This window comes from Taeniopygia guttata, chromosome 3 (assembly GCF_048771995.1).
Source record: "Taeniopygia guttata chromosome 3, bTaeGut7.mat, whole genome shotgun sequence".
NCBI classification, from domain to species: domain Eukaryota; kingdom Metazoa; phylum Chordata; class Aves; order Passeriformes; family Estrildidae; genus Taeniopygia; species Taeniopygia guttata.
In genome coordinates this window covers 62,024,707-62,044,821 of record NC_133027.1, presented here as the reverse complement: position 1 = coordinate 62,044,821, position 20,115 = coordinate 62,024,707, and the positions used below count along the sequence as shown (strand labels likewise).

Here is a 20,115-nt window from a genome sequence, read left to right as displayed (position 1 = left end):
ATATGTGCATCTGGCCTATGGTTAGATGAGTACACCTACAGTTTACGTTATTTAAAGACTTTCAGAAGTCAGTTAGAAAGCTGTGCTTACCTCCTTTGGCCTCCATAAGACATCTAATAGCTTCTTCTGCTTCCTCAGCTGTGGTGGTTTTGATCTGCTTGACATTGTAAGGTTTGCTTATTCCAGTCCGGACTTTGGGCTTTAAAAAAACAAGAGAATGAACCATCTTGAGAGAACTGATTTTTCTTGTACACCTCTAATTTTATAGCTAAGCTCATACACCTGTAAAATTCTGTTCTTGCAAGTGGCTATTCAGTGATCTATAAATACTAAATAAATGGGAATCTTTTAGTAAATTGTACATCTTTGCTGCCAGCTGACAGAAGGCCTGAGTGCCACAGCTAGTGCCTTCACTATCCCTTGTTCAATGCATTAGGGCCCTCATCCAGCAAGGAGTCAGGAGGCATTTCCACATTCTGGTCTTGGTCTCCTCAGGGGATTAACAGCCTTGCTGGCAGTGGTCAAGACTTTTCCTGCATTCTGGGCACTAGCATGGCCCACCAAAACAGAGGTGAGAAAAGAACCAAACCATATGATGATAGTGTTAAAAATACAAATCAGAAAGCAGCAATAATGCTCTGGTCTTACACCACTCATTATCTCTCTCCCTCTTTGGCCTTCTAACTCCTGTAAACTTATTAACTTTTTTGTGCTGCCTAACAGGGCCTACAGTATTACAGTATAAGAAGTTATCTTGGCATTTTCAACTCAGACATGTGATGGACTTCCTTCCTTGTATGACAGGTGCATCCTGTACGCGAGTCTCAGTGAGGATGGGAGGGAACAGGACAGTGCCAAGGGGCTGTGCTGAGCAGCAGGACTCACTGGCTGCTGAGGGGCTCCGGGAAGCAGCTTGGCCGTTGCCAGGATGGAGCAGGTGGAATGGTTTCCTGGAGAGAGGGAACCATCTGAGGGGCACTTTTTGCCTGATGTTCCAGCTGGAAGAGGAATAAAAATGGCTTTTTACATTCAAAAGCCGGTCCAAAAATTTTATCTGCAATGGAGTAAAACCAATGTGCATTCCGTCACCCTCTCAAATTCTTGAACTGTTTCAGCAAGCGGTTTTGTAGTTAGTTTTTCTTTCATTTAATTAATTAGATAACCTCAGCAGAACAATAACACTGCATTCTAGGCATAGAAATACAGATACCAGTGTTGGCACTTCTGTGCAATAGACTCAAAAATGAATCAGAATAATCCTAAAAAACTCATCTTCTATTAGGTGAGCATTGCAGAATTTGAGTCTGGAAACTGTAAAAAGAGAGACTTTTGGGCTGCAAAGAAAAATATGATGTATAGCTTGTCTAATACAGGAGGCAAATATGATTATGTGCATCTAGCAATCAGCTTTCATCCACAAGTAGCCATAAAAACAGGAGCAGCACAGCTCTGCTGGCATCTCAGGGGGGCAGAGCTTAGGTAAAAAGCATCACTTCCCTTTGTGCCTCACTGAAAATCATAATCCACTTTGCATTTCTTCATAAACACAAGAATTGCTTACAAAGAAGAAAAGGACAGAAACTGTCCAGAATAATTAAAATTCTGATTACAATTAATTCAGAATCAAAAAACTGATTTTTGGTCAGTTTTTCAGAAGTCAGCAGGCATAAATACCAGTATCTTTCTTTATTGCCACAAACTGGCTGCTCAACTCACTAACCTGAGCGGTGAGCCAGTATGAAACATATTGGCTATTCTATCCTTATTAAAGACATTTCTTTTTGTGGAGTATCTGTCGTCCTGAAAACAAACTTCTCCCATTACTAATGGCAGTAATACTCAGGCTGAAATAGGCTAGGAAGCAAGTACAAGTCCCTCGACAACCTGACATTTCAGAACAAGGTATGACTTTCTTTGTCACCCAGATGTGGCACGCAAAAGCTGTTCAGCTGGGGCCAACACCACACTAAAGGAAGTTCAACTCACCAGGAGGGGGAGGCCTCTGTGGTGGCTGAAGTGGCCGAGGCCTGGTAGGAATGGACAGAGACCTGCTGGGAATGCGGCGGCTGTGCTCCCCACTTGCCTCCAGCTCCCGCTTCAAATCAGCGAGGTCTGCGTCATCTAGGGACATTGCAGGAAGTGTCTGTATTAGATACACACTGGGTGAGGCACACCAGATCTGAGATCAGGAGAGAAGTGACTATGAGTGGCAAGCCTCAGCCAGGTCTCTCAGCAACACGACAGCTCCGTTCACATTTTTGGTTCTCCCCCAATGTCTGCCTGCTCCCACTGCAGGAAACATCTACCTTTTTGTAAAATGCTTCTTTCTCTCTCTCTCTCTCTCTCCTTTTCCACCATTTATTAGCTGTTTGCACCAACACAAAGAATGCCTGTGTCTGCTTCCAGGGTTACTGGGCACCTCGTTAGATTCTGAGATTTTCGCAGCCAGACTTAGTGGCAACCTGCTCCCATTCCGTCTGTCATGGCTAGTTATGGTGAATTCCATCCCAAACATAGGAATTCCATTTGAGGATTAGACACCTTTTCTTGCACAGGAGAACTCTTTTTATACCAGAGAAAAATCTGTATGAATGGCTCAATCATAACATCTCTGTTTTCCAGCAAAAGGTACAGCTGCCTCAATCTGCTAGCTCTTGGCTGCACCTTACATCACTAGCTAATTACTCAGTCTTTCATCCCATCTAAGCCTTTCTGACAGCTGGAGAGGGGAGAAGTATGGATTGCTTTATTCTCCCCCATCTGCTATAGTGAAGACTTCATTTCAGTCCTCTCACCCTGCCATGGCTGCCCAGCTATTCAGCTCTTGTTCTCTAGAGCTCCAAGATTCACTGGGCTTAGTTTTGTCGAGATGGAGAAGGAATTATGCAGCAGCAATCTCTTGCACTTGAGGCATTTGTAAACAAATTCTTGTTTTTCGGAAAGCTGTGCTCTGCAGGGAATCATGAGCTGCCTCACAGCCTCCTGCTCCCACTCAGCAGCAGATGGCAGCCACAGAGACAGAGCCTGTGGTCTGCCCAACCCGCCCTTCCTGTGCTCTCTGCATTTGCAGTACTTCTAAGCTGCAGATATGGGCTCATCAGTAGGACTCAAGGAGTCATGCAGGTACCTGGAGGCATGGTTTGAAGTTTTGGCAGTAAAACTGAACACAACAAAAGCCAGCCATTACCACTCAATTCCATCCCTGAAAGGCTGCTGGCAGAGACATCAGTTTAGTGAAGCTGTGCCATTCCCTGACCTCAGAAATACACACACACTATTGTGCCTGCCACTGTTTTCCATCTGTATCTACCACCAGCTACAGAGTCATCATACCTTCAATTAGAAGTTATTCAGGCAGAATTGGGAGCTTATGGAGGAATCCGAAATTGCAGACACTTTAATTGAATATATAATATTTTGAGTTATGTGAGATCATGACCCCACCTTGACCTTCTTCAAACTATACTCCATTACCTCTATTTACTTTGTGATCTTTTTTTGTGGAGAAGAGTTTGTGTGAGTGACAAGATTCACTGCAATTCTCTGTGGCTTAATGAATCATTACACAATAGGCCAGAGGTGGTTTGAGGGCAAGGCACCCTATAATATAAAGTGATTGACTTCATAGTATTTAATAATGACTGATTACTCCTTTACTCAGGGATAGGCTTTTGGGTCTGGCCACACTGAACCCAGCCTATGACACAAGGTGGGCAAGAAAGCCATAAATCACTCTGTTTGGAAAACCTGTCTGTGTAACTGTACGAATTTGATTTAATCTTTTTGAACTCTACTTCTGACTCAACCTTTGATGGTATTAAAAGTTTTCACTTTTATGTCAGAAGACAAAGCACTTCTGAGAGAGTGCAGAATGACAGCTACTGAATCACTTGCTGTCACAATCAGGTGTTTAATACATATCCCAGCCTGTCAATGCTTGGCCACTCAAGCACATCCTGATCACATCCCACTGTAAGACTGGCTTGGCTAGTTCTTTCCTCAGTTTTTATCAGTTTTCTCTCCACAGCTTTATCTTCTTTTTACCAAGTCACTTCACAATAACGTGCAAATGAGCCAGGTAACTAAGGAAAAAGGTTCATGAAGAACCTAAAGAATGATTATATGTATATATAGTCTTTGAACCTCGAGTCCTTCAGGAATAAATCAAATGGGAACAAAGGAGAAACTTCAGGCCTCTGAAGTAATTTGAACACAGCAACCTCCCAGCTGACAGCTAACTCTTCTGCCAGTGCTACTGCTCAATGGACAGAGTTGAGCCCCTCACTGAATCAACAGGATTCTTCCTGTTTGATTTTGCTTTGGCCCTCACCAATAAGAAAATAGCATGCAAATTTTTTTCTGGCTAGAAAAGGAAAACCAGGATTTTTCAGCTTTCTTGCCTTGCCCTAGCCTAGAGAGAAGGAGAATCATCATGAATTTCATCATTTGTATTACTGTTATGCCTGAGGACCTCAGCTACAGTCACTAACTCAAAGGGAATTGAGCATGAATAGGTATTGCAGGAGAACCTAGAATGAAAATATAAAAGGACAGGGAAATACATGCAACAGGAGAACAAACAACAATACTTCAGGTCTTACCTTAAGGAAGGTGGATACTTTACCTTTATACAGGCGGGGGGTTTGTCCAGATTTGTTTGAAAAAGCTATGGATGCACAGTGTCCAGTGTGCTCTAACATATCTTCTACTGTGTCTGCTGCTAGGTGTTGACACAGAGCATCCTCTAAATAATCATCTTCATCCTCTATATCACCTGGATTAAAATATTAGATAACAAAGAATTAATGAGAAAATTCATTCTCTGTCTCTCTACACTTCAAATTAATTAATCTATACTATCAGTTAATTTAATACATAGGCAGGGCAAGATTCTTGTGTAACCACACCATGTGTTTCATTACAGTGTGTCTCTACAGACAGCTGTACCATACATTGAATGATGTTTGAATTATGTTTGTCATATGTTAGCGAATTCAATGTTGAATTGATAGGATGACCTAGGCAACAGTTCTATGCCCAGGCACAGAGTAAGGTCATGGCTTTAATTACAGTTGTCTTCATTACAAATTAAGGTGCTATTGACACGCATACGCTACTGCACTGACTCTGCAACCAAAGTCAGCAAAGGAATTTCTCACTACTTAGCTTAGAAGCATGCAGCTTACCTTCTGACTCATAGTCCAAACTTGAGAAGTCAAAATTTTCTTCCAGAAGGTGGGAGTTTGCTGTGGGGGACATGGGGACAACGCTGTCTCGTTTTCGAGCAATTTCCTCCTGAAGGCCCTTTAGCCAGTCCTTAGTCTTGGGCTGGATCTTCACTATTCTGCCTCTAACCTAAGCACAGAAAGGATTGTTTCCCTTTGCCAAGCCCCTTCAAAAAATGAGAATGCTTGAACAGAATAATCAACTGCTGCCACCCTATTCAGAATCACGTAGATCAAAGACTGTGAGTTGGAAGGGTCCCAGAAGGATCAGCAAGTCCAACTATTAAAGGAATGGCCCATGCAGGCATTGAACCCAGGACCCCGATGTTATCAGCACCATGCTCTGACCAAGTTGTACAACTGCTTCAGAAACTGATGCGACTAAAACTTCACTTCAGAAGCTAAATGGAAACACTCTTCTTACCACCACAACCAAGTTTTCAGACTGTACAAATATTCTCAAAACAAAATGAGCTTCACAGCTCAAAAGCACTGCTGCTGCATTTGGGAAATACTGGAGAAATAGGTGAAACATCAAATATTGTCAAAATGGCACTGGAATAGCAATATTGGCATGCGAGGGTGCCATTTTTGAGTCAACAGCTTTAAAACACACAAGAGTTTTGTATCTGCTGCTCCCTGTAAGGAGACTCTGACCAGAAAATCTCGTATGTGATGTACATAAACGGTATATTTTCAACACGTTAGGACTTCAGCTGCTTATGTGTGGTGCTCTGTGACATTTGGGGTGAAAAGCAGACAATCCAGCAGCTTTGACAGGGAAATCAGTTTAAAAGTTCACAACTCAGATTCCCAGCACCTTCACATACTGTGTGCATACAACTGTGTTTCAGTCTGTGCTATAATTACATCAATAGCAAGAGTCAAATTAGAAGATAAAACTGCAAATATAAAAGAAGAATTAGAGTTAAATCCATTCCTTCAGGATTAAGTTTACAGGGCAGCACCACAAACAGTTTTTTCAACAGGGGGTTGATGATTTGTAGAGTATGTGTGTGGGAAGGAAAAGCAGGGGATGCAAAGGTAAACGCCTACTGCTAATGCTGGATTTGCCATGGAAGCCAATGAATCATGTTGTTACAGCTTAGCAGAAGGAGCCTATTTGATACACTGGAGAAACAAAAAATCTCCAAACCACAATCATGAGGATGCTTTGGCAACAGTAAAAAGTCACACAGAATGTCAGGAGAACTGCTTCAAGCAGCCATCGAACAAGTCCACGTATTCTGCAGAGGTGTCACAGGCCAGATCCTGGGCACTGCTTGGGATCCGTGAAAAGTCACTTCATGCTGAAACTAAAGTACTGCATAATAACCTCAGCAGGTGTGAAAGTTAAGGACCTCACAAGCACTAACTCTTTTTGAAATAATGCTACTCGATTTAGGTAGAAATTCAAGTACCTCATTCTGAGCAACCACTTTTGAGAAATTTGTTATGAAATTATTATTATAGGTTTGAGAAATTCTTACTTTGGCACCATCTATATCCATAACACGGAGAGCAGACTTGCTGTCTGCAAATGTCACCAGCATTTGACCTCCACAGATCCTAGTGAAAAAAGGCAGAGGAGAAAAACTATTTTATTCACCATTGAATAAAACCCTTTGAAGGCTAGCATAATAGAAAGCTACCATATAGATCTACACACAGGATACATATGCAGTGCTATGCATTTGGTTTTAGTTGTATTTTCCTTCACAATTCTATTTTTTGAGGAGGAGCAGCTGGGCTCCCTTTCTCTGCAATCCTCCCATGTGTGACCCCAGCACCCTGCCCTTCTCTGCATCACCCCTGGAACACCAGGACAAACATCTCAGTAGCTGCTGACAGGCTGTTGAGTCCAATATCTACACTCCCTCTGGACTAACTTCCATGGTTCTGCATATCCTTCGCCTCAGATGACATATTATGTTCCCAGAGTAGTATTCCACCAAGATCTAAAGCAATCAAAAACAAAATAAACCAAGAACAATCCACCAAAACATGTTCTTTTCTTTACAAGCAAGGTGGTACTGCTTTTCCTGCACAGCTGCTTTTGAACCTTCAGCTTTTATTGGTACTTCATAAAACTACACAATAACTGGTCATCAGCTTTCTCCACTAACAAATAAATCAAATAAACATGAACAAGTTTTGGCAGTGTTTCCCAGAGGTCAACTGTTAGGTCTTTTGCCTGTATTTCTCAAACCAGAAGTCTCACAGCTGTGCTGGAGCCCTGTAGAGAATCAATCAGAATGAAATTATGCTTCTCTGCCAGAAGGTATCACACTCTCCCTCTCAAACCCAGTGGGTGATAGCTCTGTGAGAAGTTGTACTGTTAACAAACAAGCAAAATGACCCCCAACAGAAAGGAGAGCCAGCCAGGAATTCCTGCCAAGTGTGAAAGAGTGGTAGAAGAGAGCAGACCCCCCCAGAGGAGGTGAAGCAGGGCCTGAGGATCCACCAGAAGCAGCAATGCTTGGAAGTGAGGCTGGAATCTAAAGATGATGATTTACATCAAAGTCTCTGCTTTATGGCACTGTACTGAAGAAAAATCTCTTCCAGTCAGACAAGAGAGCTGTTGGATTATTTCTTTATAAGGTTACTGAGAGATATAAGATATTCAAAACACTTGCATTCAGTTTCTGATGAAGAATTGAAAGTGCAGTAAAGGAATTCTACATACTTAATTTTCCAATACAAATTGTCTGTCCAATATTGTCTGTCGGGACAATAGGGATCTTCTAGACTGTGGTTTTTAATAGATGCCATGTCATTTCAGATCCCAGACTCACCTGACCAGAACAACAGTGCCATAATCCTCAAACATCTGCATAAGCTCTGCACGCAAATCTTCAGGAAATTCATTTTTCTCTTCAGGTGTTGGTGATAACAGATTTACCACTACTGTGGCATCTAGTGGTCCCTGGAAAGATGACACTTCTCGGAAAACACTGTCTCGGGCAGCTTCATTAACTTCCTGAACTTCCACTTCTACAATAGCTAAAACTGGCCTACACAAAATAAAGGAGAAATACTTATTTAAAAATAAGAACTGCTTATATAAAATTAAAGTCTATATAAAGAAGGAGTACAGGTAAGCTTCATTTTTTTCTGCAGTGGTCAACATCATGCCTTGAGCACTATTAATTATATTTCCCAGTCCTGCATTAGCTGAACGTAATTGAAGACATACCATAAGTGAATTGAAATAACAGTTGTATGAAGCACTCATGGCAAACCTACAGACCAAAGTATCAGGATACTTCACTCATTATCAAACAGCTGTGGCCCCAAACATCTATAAATCAGGATGGAAATATATTATTTTCTGTTAGACAAGGCCACATTTCTTCTTCCAAAAACAAAGGACAAGGTATTCTAGATGTATAATGTCATGCAGCAAATATGTGCCAATCCATTACACTATAAGCAGCCAACTCTGCAAACTTGCTTCTTGAGCCATTTCATACAAATTACTTCTCTCTGTGTTAGATCTGAATAAAATTCAGAGAGCTGTCTGAAAGGGTAGAACTCATCTCATCTCAGTGGGTGCAATCCACATTCTCAGATTTTCACCTGCACATACACACAGACCAGTGACTGGGACAGTTGTTCTTGTAATTGTGCCAAAATTGCTGCCTTCTACTTGCAATAGTCCTGACTCTTGAATACACATTTACAGAACACATGAAAAACAACAGCAGGGCTAGAAAGGGATAACAGAGGGGAAAAATGTATAGAAAGCATTAACTATTTCCACAAGCATTGTGAATCATAATGCATTTCCATATGTCACAAAGATACAGCTATGCCCTTTTTCTAGCACAAACCTTGGGAAAGAAAGGCTGCTGACTGTAATTAAAAAGCAGCTTTTAGAGTCAAGTTTGCTGAAATAGAAAACCGTGTATAACAGTCATGTTTCACAGATCGCATCCTCAGGGCCCTATATAATGAGAGCAGCAGCTCCGCTGTGCTTTGCAGAACACAGCAATGTCAGAGCCTTGACACGGAGAAATTGATTGCAAGAGGCATGTTCTTTCACTGCTAGAGGAATACAGAACAGTCCTGGCACGCAAGAGCACCACCAGAAGCACATAGACAGCTACTGGGGGTCACTGAGTGCTACTAGGAGGAGCAATATTGTAGCATTTCCACACAGCATGCAAGGGGTGATACAAATATTCTGAATATAAGGGACCTTTCAAAGTGTATTTATCACAGAATTTGGTTCTCAGAAGTGAAGCAGAGGACAAGTTTCTCAAAGATAGGTCATTCACATCCCTAAAGAGATGTCAATGATATAGACCAACCAGAAGCACTGGCCTTTGATTTTTCTACCTTCTCCCATTTCCATTTTCAAAGGGGGCACAGAAACCCCACACTTGAGTACTGTGAAGAGGCCAAACTGGTGTGGCCTGGTTTGCATCTCTTCAGGCCACACAGTCCCAACCTCCTCCTCTCCTGCAGCAAGCTGAGTGGAAATCCATCAGAGCAGCTTCCTTAGGTATCAGAGCTTTTCCAAAACCAAGCAGCAGAAAGCTCTGTTTTCTATACCTCTTGCTGCAACTTATCCAACCCTTGCTGCAATCCCTGTGCAGGAAAAATAAATACATGACTGAAGATACTTGCCACTCTGGTGTAAAACTCACCATGAGAGGAAAAGACCCATCAAGCAGATACTGAACATGCAGTAAGAGTGTAATTCCTGTTTTAATCAGACTTGGTCCCTCACTCTGAAGGTGTAATTCAGCATGACACACTTTAACCTGGCACATTTTAAACTCTCTCTGATTGTTTAGTTACCTGTGGTCAGATGCTTGCAGCTCTGCTCTCCCATAGTACATCAAGGCTCCAGGGGTCCAAGTGTGCCTGACTTTAGTATCAGCACTCAGATCACTGTCCAGAAGATTGATCTCTCCAGCTATGCAGCACAAAACATGATTTAAAACTCACTCACATCTATTTTTACTAACAGTTAAACACTATTTTATTGGGAAGATCTTCGCAGACCCTAGTAGTGGGAGGTGGGGCTTTTTTTTGTTCTTGTATATATATCATTCAAAGAAGAGCTTATATCCTAAAAGATTTAAAAATTAGGTACTAGAAAGAAAAAAAAGAGAAAGGACTGGGAGCACAACTAAGACAGCTGATCAGCAGAGTAAGACACCTGCAAAATTGTTGACCAGAATGTCACCCAATTAATTATCTGTACAACAGGAATTGTTAGAGTCATATTAGTATTTTACCTCCTACCTCAACACTGAGCATAAAACCAGACACTGTACTTGGAAATTATTTTGTAAATCTGAATATTAGACAGGGATTGGAGAAATAATACACAAGAGATAGGAGAAACCAAACCCATGCAAATCCAACCTCCTAATAATTCAATTGCAACCCTTAAGGTGACAGAAAGTGCCCCAGACATTATGCTAGAGTGAGTTACTAACCCTATCACTGTTAGTAACAAGGAAGTTTTTGGGTCACTGTTTGAATGACTGGATAGCTCCGTCCCTCTTCCCTGTGAAGCTGAAAATGAGTTAATATGGACATGGCATTTCTTCCTAATCAGTCACACTGGGACTACCCTTTCTTCTCATAAAGTGAGCAGACATTTAGTACAGTAAGAGCTGAGAGGCAGAAGAGCCTTGCCACCAGCAGTAAAGGAGAGGAACTCTGTCAGCAAACTAAGAAAGCTTTGCAGGGCTGGGAATGTACAATTCAGTTACAGACCCACGTGAGCCAGCCATGGGAGGCCTACAAAGTCTAAAGAAAGAAACCTGCCTTGACTCTTGCAGACCAGCCAGCTAGTTAGGTCCTATGAGCTGTATGTATTCCAACTGCTAAAGTTCCCCAGGGGCAAGTTTTGCCATGCAAAATAAGGAATATGCATTAGAAATGCTGAAGGGTGTTCTTTCTCCTAAAATAAAAACAGCACAAGAGGGCTGTTTTAAGTTCCTTATTATATATCATACAGCTTTTCTTTCCTGGAATACATCTCTATCAATGGTTTAAGCTCCTCATTTTACTTTGTTTTTCATTCCTTAGATAAGATTGAATAACTGTATCATCATGACATGTACTCTCCCATTGCCCTAGTTTTGCTTTGTAGTTTTTGCACTTAACATAGTCACAGCATGACTTAGATTCCAAGCAGAAATTTCCAGGCATGTGAAAAATCACATCTGCAGGCACAGACCAAATTAATTATCCAGCAATTACACTTCTAATATGAATTTATTCAAATTTTAGAAACACTGGGGGATAGATAATCCTGCAGATTGAAAGAATGATTATGAGAACTATCTCTTGATATGCAAAGAAATACTTTTTATTTCTTAACTGCAACTTTTGAATAACCAGTAAAAACACCCTTTCTGTTGTGTTGGCCACTCATGAATTCAAAGTACTTTATAGGCACTAATTAATGAAACCTTCCCCAATTCTATAAACTAGCAGAAATATTTCTAAGAATTACCAGTACAGAAGAAATTACAGAAAACTGTTTCTACATCTACTGAGAAGAGCAGTTTTAACAATCTAGCCGTTATAACACAAAAACTATGTGGACTAATGATTCTGTTGAAAAACAACAGAATTATTTCTGTACTACTACACTGGGCTGTTTTCAGTTCCTCAGTGAGCTTCCAGCACCTGTAGCATAAAGCCTTTGTTCACACACACACAAGAAGAAAGGGCCTTCTCTATCTCTGGCACTTAATCCAGCGAAGATGAAAGAACATCTGCTTGAGTAAAGCACCATTCACTAGATTAAATCCACTTAAGTGGTTTCTAGGTGAATTCTAAAATAACTTTCAGATAAAGAAGGATTCTACACACCTGTTTTTTCAAAGGGCAGTTTCTTTCTCCACCAAAGCACTCTGTCAGTCCACGCTGGGGTTCTGCACTTATCACTTGTATCATAAGCCTCCGAGCCAACGTCGTATTTATATGTTGGTCCAAAATTAATAGTCCCTTCATGGAAGTCTTTAAAAATCTAATTAAATAAAGAACATCTCTTTAAGTTACAGATGAGGAAGGTGCCACTGTGACGTATCAACTTCCTTGCAAACAATGCTCTGATTTTTAAACCAATTGCTGCATTCAAGTGCTACAACAAGAGTCTGAAAATGCAACCTCTTCACTCTCTCAAGGAACCAGAAAGACCCAGCCAACATGCAGTTATTCAAGAAAATGAGACACACTGCCTTACTTTTCCACTGGATTTTTGCTGCTGTAGTTGATCAAATTCCAGAAGTGTCTTCCAATCTTGACGTTTGAGAAAATAAAAGACTTCTTCATATGTTAGATCAATGCGATAGTTAAAATCACCACACCAGAAGACATAGTCATGGGAGAACATGTTCTGCCCCTGGTTTTGAGGTACAGAATACTGTTAATATTAAATCATATACATGAAAACACCTTTAAAATGCACTGAAATGTAGCACTCAGTCTCTCTGAATTACTAAATACTGGACCTACTCATCACAATTTATTTGTCAAAATTCATTTTGTGCTAAAATAGAATGGTTCCTTCACTGGCTTTGGCACCCCACTGAGCTGAATTTTGTAAACAAGAATGTCAGACTCTGACCCCTCTTTCCTGAAGGTATGTCTAAGCTGGATCCTAGCTTTATATTCACAGTTTGTCTGTCATGAATATTCAAAATATATGTTTCCCTAACACATTTCATATGCAGATATTTGCATATTCTAAATATAACACAAAATGTGCTTCTGATACCAAGGCAAATTTAGCAACAAGCTCCTGAATAAGAACAACATCCAAATTCAATCTTATGTGCACGTCACAGTTTTCTAAAGGTATTGAAATCAAACGTCAATGAAAATTCACTCCAGTTCTAAATTTAGCATCCTATCCTCTAACCAGCCTTTTTATTTTTTTTTCCTTCCCAGTTCAGCTATAAGCCTCTAAACCCTCGAGATTCATAAGGAAAACGTTCCAGAATGTGGCTGTCACAGCACTAGAGGGCACTCTTTATATGCATTATACACACAAGGTACCTCTAGCCGTTTTAAGTGTAAAGGACATCAAATAGTTAATGAGGTATTAGAAGGAAAAACTACCATAAGCACAACTTTATGGCCATTTGGAACAGATCTTCTTTGCAGGACACCCAGTCTGTCAGTATTAGCTCCTACATAAACCAACTGATTGATATGCTGCATGTGCCAAGCCTCTAAACCTTACCAACAACAGGAAGGTAAAATTTTATGCTTTGCATCCTAAATGCCATTTTTTGCTGACTAACCAGAATACAAACTGGCCCAATCCCTTCCAATCCCCTCCTGGCTTAGGCCTTTCCAGAGAGGCCCAAGAAAGAAGGTATTGTGGAAATTAAAGCAATCAACATTAAGGGAAGGAAAGGAGCCCTGCTACCAAATCCCATGTGTTATCTATGGGCCTGAGGAGACAAGTTGGAATTAAAACACTAGGGTGATTGGTTTGACACAATTTAGGGGAAAAGTTATTCATGCAGACCAGTGAAGCCTATTTGCCATGCTCTGAGAGAAGCCAGCAAGCAGTTCCTTGAGTGACACATTCACGAGGATGAAACTAAGAGAACAGAGGGTACCGTGTCAGTGCCCGAGAACTGATCCATCATGCCCAACCAGAAGCAGCCAAGGCACTGCTGCACTGAATGGTATGGATGATCTTTCAGGAATTCTCACTTATTAGAGCCAGCAAGAGCTATCAATATCACTCTCTCCTGTTCTAACATCAGTCATCTAGAATAACTAGAGCAACTACTCTGTTTTTTGAAAGGATTAGTACTTTTGTAAAGCAAGTGTTATATTTGGTAGTATCCAGTCTCTTGTTAAACATGCTTCCATATTTATTTATTTATTTATTTGCTAACATTTTCTTTAACATTTTCTTCCATGGTACTGAGATGCCTTCTTTGATGACCTTTCATCAAAGGCAGACTGAGACCAGCTTTCATGATGTAAAGATACCACCTTTATCTCCAATAATAGCACACATACATCTACACTTACCATTGGGAAGCTGAGTTTCTGTGTGATTTCTTTATAATCTTCATTCCTCTCTTTCACCTGAGTCTGTCCAGCAGTCAAGTGACTGCATATGAAGCAGAAACTGGTACTATAGAACTGAAAACGAATGCTCACTGCCCCTTTATTCCCAGCTTTTCCTCCCATTCCTGTCTTCACGGTGTCTATTGCTACATCCCTGCATTAAAAAAAAAAAAAATCCAAAAACAAAAAGAAAGAGAACAGAGTAAAGGGCTTCGGGGACAAACATTCAATTAACTTTGACTGCAACATAAAGGGAAAAGCCAGTTTACAATGCTATGTCTTCTCTCCTTTAGAAAGCCGCTGCTTTTAGGCACATCTTTTAGTTTCTTGATGTTCATGTACTTATGCTTCAAAATAAGTATAATGCAATACTACAGAAATAAAACTATTTGAAAATATTTTTCTCCTTTTCTTGTCCCTTCCAAACAGACCAGCAAGACCTTATTTCTGAAATACTGGGAATTTCTATAGAACATACTTTTCAAGTTTACCTCTACTATGATCCTTAAAATATTGACAATAACTAAATTTACTGCTGTACTTCCTTTTATTTTTGAACATATGGGAATCTGCTTTTCAGACAGTTAACAATTTACTGTTCATATGTGTTGAAACCCAACTTCACAATTAATGATGGATTTTCCATTTAATTAAAGAGCAGCAGATCATAACCCATACTTCATTAAGTCAGATGTGATAAAATCAGAGATTATTGGATACAACTATTTATATGTTACTTCTCAAATGAGTTCTGTACTGATGACAAATTGCTTAAGGTCTTGTGTTGCTAATCACTTAGTATTTCACTGTGATGATTAGCACACACTTCACTACAGAAAGATAACTTGGTAAAGCAGACCACCTGCTCTCAGGGTAATTTCTCCCAAATAGCCAGGCTACTGCAAGAACAAAGCATGGCTGTCTGATCAAATAAGTAAATGATGAGATCATTGTTTTAGCCAACCCCAGTACCATGCATGTCTTTCCCAGTGAGAAAATTTTTCTTTCCAGAGAAAACATCAAGCAGATCTGACAATAATATTACTGATGTTAAAAAGGAACGTGCAGAAAACTGCTAAGTCTTATTTGATTTATTCTCAGAAATTCGTGATTTAAATGATGCAAGATGCTAAGATCTCCTTCCCCACCCCCTTCATTTTCTTCTCTCTTCCTCCCCAATCTTTTGTACCTTTTTTCTCTCTCTTTAATTTCCTGTCTTTTCCTGACAGCAGGACACCACCAGAAGACACCCTCAGGGAGGCAAAGGAGGAACATCAACGTTTTCTATGAAACAATGGGCTTTTACCATTCTACAGAAGCATGTGTTCAGTCTTTTCACTCTAAAGTTCTCCCTTTCTGCTGCCTGCCTACACATCTCCTGACTGGTATTCAACTGATTTTCTTTCATGGCAAAGGTTATGCTGAGATAACCCACTGTAAATTCAACTGCATGTATTTCATCAGTCCTTTCACTGATGTATAAACCAGCTATTGTCTCATTATTTCTCTGTTCTCTGTCTTTTGTCTAAATCTCTTCAACCTCTGTAAGCAAAGAAGCATTTTTTTGCACTTCTGATTATTTTTCCTTTCCTTTTCTAGACATGGGAAAAAATACGCAAGCATACAGGTTATGTTTGATTATGCTCACATAGCAGCACATTCCCATTAAATGATGAACCTTGGTCACTAAAACCAAACCCTTCCCTTTTTCTCTGGAGTTTCAAAGGGCTATATCAAATTTCTAGCAGTTTGACAACTGCAACAGAACCACTATGCTGCTCTGCTTCTGACTTCCATTTAAACTACAAATTACCTACTGGATTTTTTGTAAGCCAGGTGAAAAGTCACAAGCTGAGAGCAACATTTCTCCTCTGGACTGCTTCATAGCAGCAAAAAAAAATTAATTATTTAAAATAATTTTGAAGAAAGATTACTGGAAAGCAGCAATGCAAGGCCATCAGAGTTACCTGCATTGTATTGCTCTGTCTGGCCTACACTACCTGATGTTGCACAAGCTCTGTTCTGAGGTTTTCAGTAGATATGAGATCACAGGGAAGAAAGAGGCAGCTCTTGATATTTTAATCACAAAATGCAGTGACCAATCAGTGCTCTAATATGGGGTTAGAAAGGAGTGTTTGGATCTCGGTGCTTTAAGGCGAGGCAGATGCCCAAAGATAGTTTTGGCTAATTATTCGCTTCCTAACCATTTACATTTAGCCTGCTTAATTCTTTTACACTTAGCCTGCATAATTCTTGCCCACAGCAAAGGCATTTTAATGTAAGTATCTCCATGGGTTGGTAATTTTCTGGGAGGAGTTTGATCACTCGCCAGGGACAGCTGAACTAGTAAGCAGAGGATACGTGTCTCTGCACCCTCCTGACTGGGCACACAGTTCTGCTTCTCATGACATCTGGGAAAGACAAACACTTCATAGGTTCTCTTGCCTCTAAATTCCATAAAATATCAAGGGGCAAAATTAAGTCTCTTTACTCCATTCTTTTCAGATCTAGAACTACCCCTGTTTCCATAAGGAACCAGTATGGACAGGGCTAGAAGTAAAACCTGTCCTTCAGGCAGAGGCAGGCACTTGCCTTCAATCAGTGCATCAAACACTCTGGGCCTTACTAGCCTAGGTCATTTCTTTCCCAGGAAGGTAGCACCCAGACAAGGTGCTCCACCCTGACTGCCCACCTGGAGCATGCCTGGATTTTCAGCTACCTGGAGGAAGACACTGAGGCTGCCTGGCCTTTGTGCTACCCTGGGAGATGGACTCCAGCCTGCTGCTGTCTGGAAGCATGCCTCCTCTCCATGCTGAGCAGAGACCAGAACCCAGGTTTGCATGACTCCCACCAAGATGAGCAATCCTACCCCATGTCTCTGGCCACAATCCACCACCAGATGTCACTGAAGATACAGGTTGAGTTTTGGGGTTTTTTTGGTTGGTTGGTTTGGAGTTTGTTGTTGTTAGGTTAGTTTTATTTTGGGGTGGGGTTTTTTTTGTTTGTTTGTTTTTGGTTTGGTTTGCTGGGCTTTTTTGTTTTGTTGTTGTTTTGTTTGGTTTATCTTTTTTTTTTACCTGATGAAGGGGACATGATATGGTCGTACAAAGATGAAAAGACAAACACCAACAAGCTGTGCTGATGTCAGCTGAATGTAGCGATGAGTCCTGGAAATAGCTTTTTGAAGCTGCTCTCCCCACATTTTTCTATTCGTTGTACTGGAACAAACACAAAATCATTTAATGGAATCAAAACAAACCACATATGATCAATAAAATGGACAAATTAACTGTGCCTTAGGTTTACAGACATCCCATTAGGCTATAGAACTTGAAGTGCTGTAGAATGCATGGCAGCGACCGATAATACCTCCTTGTAAGCCAGCCTAGAGTTAGCAGGGTTAGTGAATCCAGGCACAGCATACAAATACAGTTATCCTGCTTCTCGATGTGTGAGGGGTTTTGTCTACTATGCTTAGAAACATCCACACTCACATGACATTTTGGATACACCCATTCACTGGGGATAACTGGAAGGTGACACCAGCAATCATAACCGTAAAAACAAATTTCCAAATCAGTCTCATGACTTGTAAGATTTCTTATGCTCACAGTGGAGAGATCTTCTCAGGATTTTCTGACTGGAAGGTGACTAGCCACTCACAGCTGTTGGCTGTTCTTAGCAAAGGTTTGTGAATAGCTGCATATACCTTCACGTCAGTGGATCTAGCTTTTTCTTTTCTCCAAAGTCAACATATCCATGCAGATATACTGCCAGCCCAGCAGCCATACTAAACACTCCTGTAACTTGTCATTCCCAAGACAACTAAGGGATCAGCCTAATGAATCAGCATTGGAAACATGATCTTCAGGGTTCCACCTCCATTCAGATTCACATGCTGATATGCCAGCTTTAGGCTTTGCATTTAACTCTTGTATAGCCACAATTTTCACAAATGCAATTAGCCACAGAGACATTTTTAGACTATTTTAGAATTCCCACATGAATGGCAATTAGGTCTGTAGTCACTAAGCACATCTTCCCAACACCAGACAAGGCTTTAAGGACAAGTGTTAGATCAACCTCAACCATCAGAATTCTTCTCTGACAACATAAAGATTTAAGAGACTTAGGAAACTGAGCACTTCAACATCATCCCAGTGATATTTGTTAATGGGAAACATATTTTCTAGCTGTGGTTGCAAACAACAGACTTAGAATGGAGTATTTGATACAAGTGACCATAAAAATAAACATGGCTAGTTCCTTTGGGGAAGATCATGTTCTTTTTGTTGGGGTTTTATTTGTTTGGTCGGGTTGGTTTGTTTACAGTTGCAGAGGTTTTTTTGGTTGGTTGTTTTTTTAGGTTGGTTGATTAGGGGGTTTTGTTGTTGGTTTTGTTTGTTTGGTAGTTTTTTTTTTTTACATACCTGGCATTCACAATGTTCCCTGCACTTAATTCAACCATCTCTTCAAATCCTACTGCAAAGATGTCAGGAGGGCAGTTATCATCATCTGTTGGCAGGAAGGAAAAGACATACCAGAATGACTATTTTGTTGTTTCTTCTAATGATTTGTATTCTAATTTCTGTCAGAGATCCTTCCTGTAGTTCCATCTTGTGTATCCCCTGCCAAGCTATACATATTCATAGCTCCTTTAATCTAATCTCATAAAACATCCCCTGCAGTTCCTCTGAATTTTTTCCTGCTTTTCTCCCACCAGTTGGTCTCCATCTCTCTTGCAAGAAGCAGTTCAGAACAGAGCATTATACTGTAGCAGTGTTAAGCCCTCTCTCCCACACCCTACTCATCACTAAAGCTACAACACCTTACTACTCACTATCTCTTACCCGCTTGTTATTTTACCCAATGTGCTCTTCCTTTCTGGTCTTCTATGTAACTGAACTTAATTGTCCTCACATCAGTATGTCACTTCCATCTCAATGCCTTTAGTAAATTTATCTAGTTTAAGGATGCTATTGAAGTTTCTTCTTGCCTTCTTTCTTCCAAGTCCTTCTTAGATCGCCTGTATTTAGGGTTAGATCATCCTAGAGCACAGTGACCCCCACCCCCTCTTTCCCTGGCTCTGTTGATATTACTCTGAGGAAACAGCAAAGGTTATGTTATAAAATAGTGTGAAGTGAATCTGTTGACCCATTAGTAAATCTGTCCATTGCCTAAAGTGTTTTTAATGTCTTTAAAGTGTCATATGACCACAGTGACAGTTACTTAATTCAACATGAAGATCTAAATACAGACAAATATAGGAACCTAAACCAAATCTGACTCAGCAATCACAAACAAAAAGTAAAATATGCAGCAAGTTGTACAAACAGAAGGGTGAAACTAGCATGACAGCAAGCCTCCTTTACTAACTTAACCAGACAGGCACTGTCACATGTATTTCCCATTAATAATAAACATCTCTTTGAACACTTGCCCATTTGTGTAGGCACTGCACTGACATTAACACAGATTCAGACATTTGCATGGTCGCACCCTAGCCCTGCCCATTCACATAACTCAGCTCTCTTTCAGAAGCTGCTCAGACCTACCACGTCACAGCTGCCTGTTCCATGTAGCCCTGCTCCTCTGGTGCTCTCAGGGGATGGTCTGGCAAGGCTAACACATGACAGTCTCTCAACAAATTTCAGTATTATGGGCTCAGTCATGTGCTAACACACCTGAAGTGTTTCTGAAACAGACTAGACTGGACTAATCACTTACCTAGGCTGTTTAGAATAGAGTGGTCTGCACCTAATCACATACCACTCAGGAATTAAGGGTTCAAATGAGACAACTTGGATAAGGGAGCCAAGGATTT

General features: G+C 40.6%; 1 protein-coding gene across 4 annotated transcripts in view; it reads right to left on the bottom strand.

Moving 5' to 3' along the window:
* Nucleotides 1-20,115, bottom strand: part of SYNJ2 (synaptojanin 2) — a 65,428-nt gene that overhangs the window by 4,366 nt on the left and 40,947 nt on the right. For 3 of the 4 annotated variants that reach the window (XM_030269540.4, XM_030269542.4, XM_030269545.4), the window contains 13 exons: nt 18,722-18,806; nt 17,369-17,509; nt 14,253-14,445; nt 12,442-12,600; nt 12,069-12,225; nt 10,032-10,149; nt 8,021-8,239; nt 6,716-6,794; nt 5,187-5,355; nt 4,625-4,774; nt 1,987-2,121; nt 886-998; nt 91-199 (listed from right to left, as the gene is read on the bottom strand). In XM_030269540.4, coding sequence (XP_030125400.4) covers nt 91-199; nt 886-998; nt 1,987-2,121; nt 4,625-4,774; nt 5,187-5,355; nt 6,716-6,794; nt 8,021-8,239; nt 10,032-10,149; nt 12,069-12,225; nt 12,442-12,600; nt 14,253-14,445; nt 17,369-17,509; nt 18,722-18,806 — 1,827 coding nt within the window. The remainder of the gene's footprint in view (nt 1-90; nt 200-885; nt 999-1,986; nt 2,122-4,624; nt 4,775-5,186; nt 5,356-6,715; nt 6,795-8,020; nt 8,240-10,031; nt 10,150-12,068; nt 12,226-12,441; nt 12,601-14,252; nt 14,446-17,368; nt 17,510-18,721; nt 18,807-20,115) is intronic. The other variant, XM_030269541.4, reaches the window with a different exon arrangement.